Here is a 3,806-nt window from a genome sequence, read left to right as displayed (position 1 = left end):
AATTCAAAATCTATTGCATTGCATTGGATTTTTTAACTTATTCAATTTATTGTTTTTAAATGATTTTGTGTTTCAGACTTTATTATACTCATACTATTATACTGTAAAATAAATTTTCATGAAAAACAATGTACCGCTTTTAGACATATAAAACCGGAAAGAAATGTACCGCTAGGGAGGTTAATAAATATTATTTTTGTTTTATTATTAATACAACAAAGGACATAGGTGTATCAGGGCTGCGTAATATGTTGGCGCTATAAAAATCCTGTTTAATAGTAATAAAATAAAGTCTTCTTCAACCTGCAGCCTTGGCGGTAAGACATCTCTAGACTGTAAGCTCTTCAGGGCAGGGTCGTCCCCTCCTCCTGTATCACTGTCTGTATCTGTCTGTCATTTGCAACCCCTATTTAAATGTACAGCCCTGCATTTTATGTTGGCGCTATAAAAATCCTGTTTAATATTATTATTAATAATAATAATCCCCACCTCATCCTCCACCGACCACCATTACTTCCTGCTGCACTGCATTGTGCCCATGTAATGACCAGCATGCAATGTTCAGTGCCCAGGTTATTAGAGGCTGGGCTCAGAGGAAGCTGTCTGACCTCTAGTGGCAGAAAAGAAGTACTGCATGGGGCAGCTGCAGGAAAATTGATTATTGCAGCAAAAGCAGCAATTTTTTAAATAATATTATAAAACATTTAATAACATGAAAGACCTGCCTGTGATTGGTTTGCTATGAGAACATGATATTATTTTAGCATTATAATATGAATATACCATGGCAGCTTTAGCATCCCGAGTGAACACAAACTGCCCAATGCGTTGCTTCTCTTCAGGCTGAATACACCGGGCACACAGCAGCCATTCTTCCCGGCTAGGTGCCCACCGAGCACAGGGAATTGCCCACCTCACACCCTCCATGGGCACCAGCCTGCACACTGCCCGCATTCACCGGCTCATCGGCGCCCTCAGCAGGTGAAACCTAGGAGCGGCAACTCAACTGACCCCTCATAATTCATTTCTCTTTCACGAGTTCTCAACGTTTTTCATTCTCTCTCCTCTGGTTAGTAAATCATATCAAAATGTCTCAAAAACAATGCGTTCATTTCCGGGTTGGCGGGCATTTTCTTGAAGCCAAATACACAGAAGGAATAGAAGATATCACCACCAACATGGCTCCTCAAGAAGACACAATTCCTAGCCGACACCTCGCCCTCTGTAAATAACTAATTAATGTCTTTTTTTTTCAAAACTTTATTTACATACATTTAGAACAAATAGCACATTATTATGTGTAACCAATGGTTTTGAATTGTGTAATATAATTATTAGGAGTGTGGATTAATAAATCAGCAGTGTATTTCAGGATTTGTCTGGATTTTTTAAATTAGTTTTTAGTGCAAAGGGAAATACTTTTATTAAACTGATATTTAATTTGCTAAAATAAGTCAATAAATGCAAATAAATTGTAAAAATAAAAAAATGACATCTGATTTTTAGATCCAGTAACATTATTGCTATGTCTTTGCAATGCAAGCCTATGATGGCTGGTGGGGGGCAGAAAGTATACAAGGTGGGCAGCACGGTGGCTCAGTGGTCAGCACTCAGGCCCTTGCAGCGCCAGGTACCAGGTTTGAATCTTGGCCAGGACTTATACATGGAGTTTGCAGGTTCCCTGTTGTTTTTGTTTTCGGTGGGGTGAGAATCATTCACCCTAAGGCTATGTTCAGACTGGCGGGTTGTGATGGGGTTACTGCTGCCCCATGCCAGGGAACACTACATGTAGCAGTTCACTACCACCCCCAGTTACTCTCTAGAGAACAGAAATTGATGCATTAAGAACCAGAGCGGCATGCCAATGACCAAGCAACTTGCAAGGTGCCAGCCACTGAGATTCACACAGGATCCCAAGTCAGGTCTGAGCCTAGCAATAGTGACATCTCTTCCCCTTACCATCAGCCAGCCAATCCTGATGCAGGAGAGGAGAGATAGGGTCTCCATGCGGATAGGTGCGACATGGGAGCAGGGGGAAGTTGAAAGATCTGGGGACCCACCCTGGAGATCTCAGCACCCATATGGAAAGCCGACATTGCCCCTCCAGCACCGCCATCCTCTTCTGGGTTCTTCTCACATCCCTCAAACTCTTCCTGCGCAGAGGTGAGATCAGGTAATGTGTCTTCCTGCAAATGTGAAAACAAAAAATGCAAATATCACTGCGCATGTAAGATTGAGCACTTTTTTTTTACACTATAAGAAAGCTGTATGCCCCATCTCAGGCATTATTACAGAGTATTTATATAGCGGCATCCTATTACACAGAGCTGTACAAAGTCCATAGTCATGTCACTGTCTTTCAGTGGTGCTCACAATCTAATGTCCCTACCATAGTCATATGTCTTTAATACAGTCTAAGGTCAATATTTTTTTTTGGGGGGGGAGCCAACTAACGTAACTGCATATTTTTGGGATGTGGGAGTAAACCGGAATACCCGGAGGAAACCCACACAGACACGGGGAGAACCTTCAAACTCCATGCAGATAGTGCCCAGGCCAAGATTTGAACCGGGAACCCAGCAAAGTTCACCACTGAGCCACCATGCTACCCATGCACAGAAGAAGCAGCCTACAGACTCCTGGGATATGTGATGTCATAGCTGTGAGACAGAAGATGAGGGGACCTCCAAAAAAAAAAAAAAGGATTTAATGAAAAAAAAAAACAAAACATTTTTCAATATAATAAAAGGGATAGACACTCTTTTATATAATGATAAAAATGTGATGACAGGTCCTCTTTATTAAGAAAAGTGTAACTCCCTTCTAAATAAACTAGTTATATCCTATGAGTGTTTGCTAGATAATAGATACAGCCCTGTCCTGCTTATATCCTGTAATAAAGCCCACAGGCTGCCATTCATTCACTCATTATGAATTATTCACATGAAAATGATGTTCATCTGCCAGGAGTTTTATTATAACAGCCTACATACCTTCAGCCAATCACAGCGTCCGGCAGAGACAGCAAATGAGAGACCAGGATTCCCGGATCCGCCTCTTTGGAATGTGAAAAGCGCGTCCTGATTGGCTGAGGTACAGGTGATGCTTTTGCTACATTGTATCTGTCATTTAAATGTAACAGATGTGGAGGAGATCAGAGGGGACAGCCGCCTGCACAGCTCAGGTAATGACTTTCTATCAGGGATGTGTATAGAGATCACAGGGATCATGTGCACTGCATGGGAGATAATGAGTAATATATATATATATATATCTATATATCTATGTGTGTGTGTGTGTGTGTGTGCAGATCTATACAATCCATCACATTCACTGCTGTACCCCGATCAGCCAATGACAAAGTAGATTCAAAGCCCTAAGGATTTTTATGCAGATTGGAAAGGCCTAAAAATAACTTTTATCCTACAGAAAAGAAAGAAATTCTATTAACAGTGATCCTTCTACTCCATTTTCAATAGTGTAATTTTGTCCATTTACTGGGCTCTATTTATAAATCAGGGAATCTGATATTCCCTCTAACATTCACTGGTGGGAATCAGTTACTGCCATTGGAGCACATGGACCTGGAAGATTCCTTTAAAAGAATGTCAGATTCCCTGTTTTATAAATAGAGACAACTGTAAGACTAGTCTGGCATTAATGTGCCCCCGGGGCAGCAATCCCCCAATCACAGGCAGTGGTTTCATGCAACGTCAATTTTACCATGGGTTGGGGTGGGCAGGGGAGTCTCCATCCTCATTGGCTGCAATCTTTGCTGTGACAGCGAAGGATTGGCGTTCTCTGTC

The 3,806-nt window shown here is 41.5% G+C and overlaps 2 protein-coding genes across 2 annotated transcripts in view; one reads left to right on the top strand and one right to left on the bottom strand.

Annotated features, from left to right (window-relative positions):
• Positions 1-1,083, bottom strand: part of AASDHPPT (aminoadipate-semialdehyde dehydrogenase-phosphopantetheinyl transferase) — a 28,496-nt gene extending 27,413 nt beyond the window's left edge. The window contains exons 1-2 of the mRNA XM_072398647.1: positions 726-1,083; positions 609-643 (exon numbers count right to left, since the gene is read on the bottom strand). Of these exons, the coding sequence (XP_072254748.1) occupies positions 609-643; positions 726-954 (264 nt within the window). The 5' untranslated portion in view covers positions 955-1,083. The remainder of the gene's footprint in view (positions 1-608; positions 644-725) is intronic.
• A 2,057-nt stretch (positions 1,084-3,140) lies between these two features.
• Positions 3,141-3,806, top strand: part of KBTBD3 (kelch repeat and BTB domain containing 3) — a 20,314-nt gene continuing 19,648 nt past the window's right edge. Inside the window, exon 1 of the mRNA XM_072403145.1 lies at positions 3,141-3,184. The gene's annotated coding sequence lies outside the window, so the exon portion shown is untranslated. The remainder of the gene's footprint in view (positions 3,185-3,806) is intronic.

The sequence above is a fragment of the Pyxicephalus adspersus genome, chromosome 1, assembly GCF_032062135.1.
Source record: "Pyxicephalus adspersus chromosome 1, UCB_Pads_2.0, whole genome shotgun sequence".
Lineage (NCBI taxonomy): Eukaryota > Metazoa > Chordata > Amphibia > Anura > Pyxicephalidae > Pyxicephalus > Pyxicephalus adspersus.
Note: the sequence above shows the minus strand (reverse complement) of the source record. Positions and strands in the feature narration are given on the sequence as shown.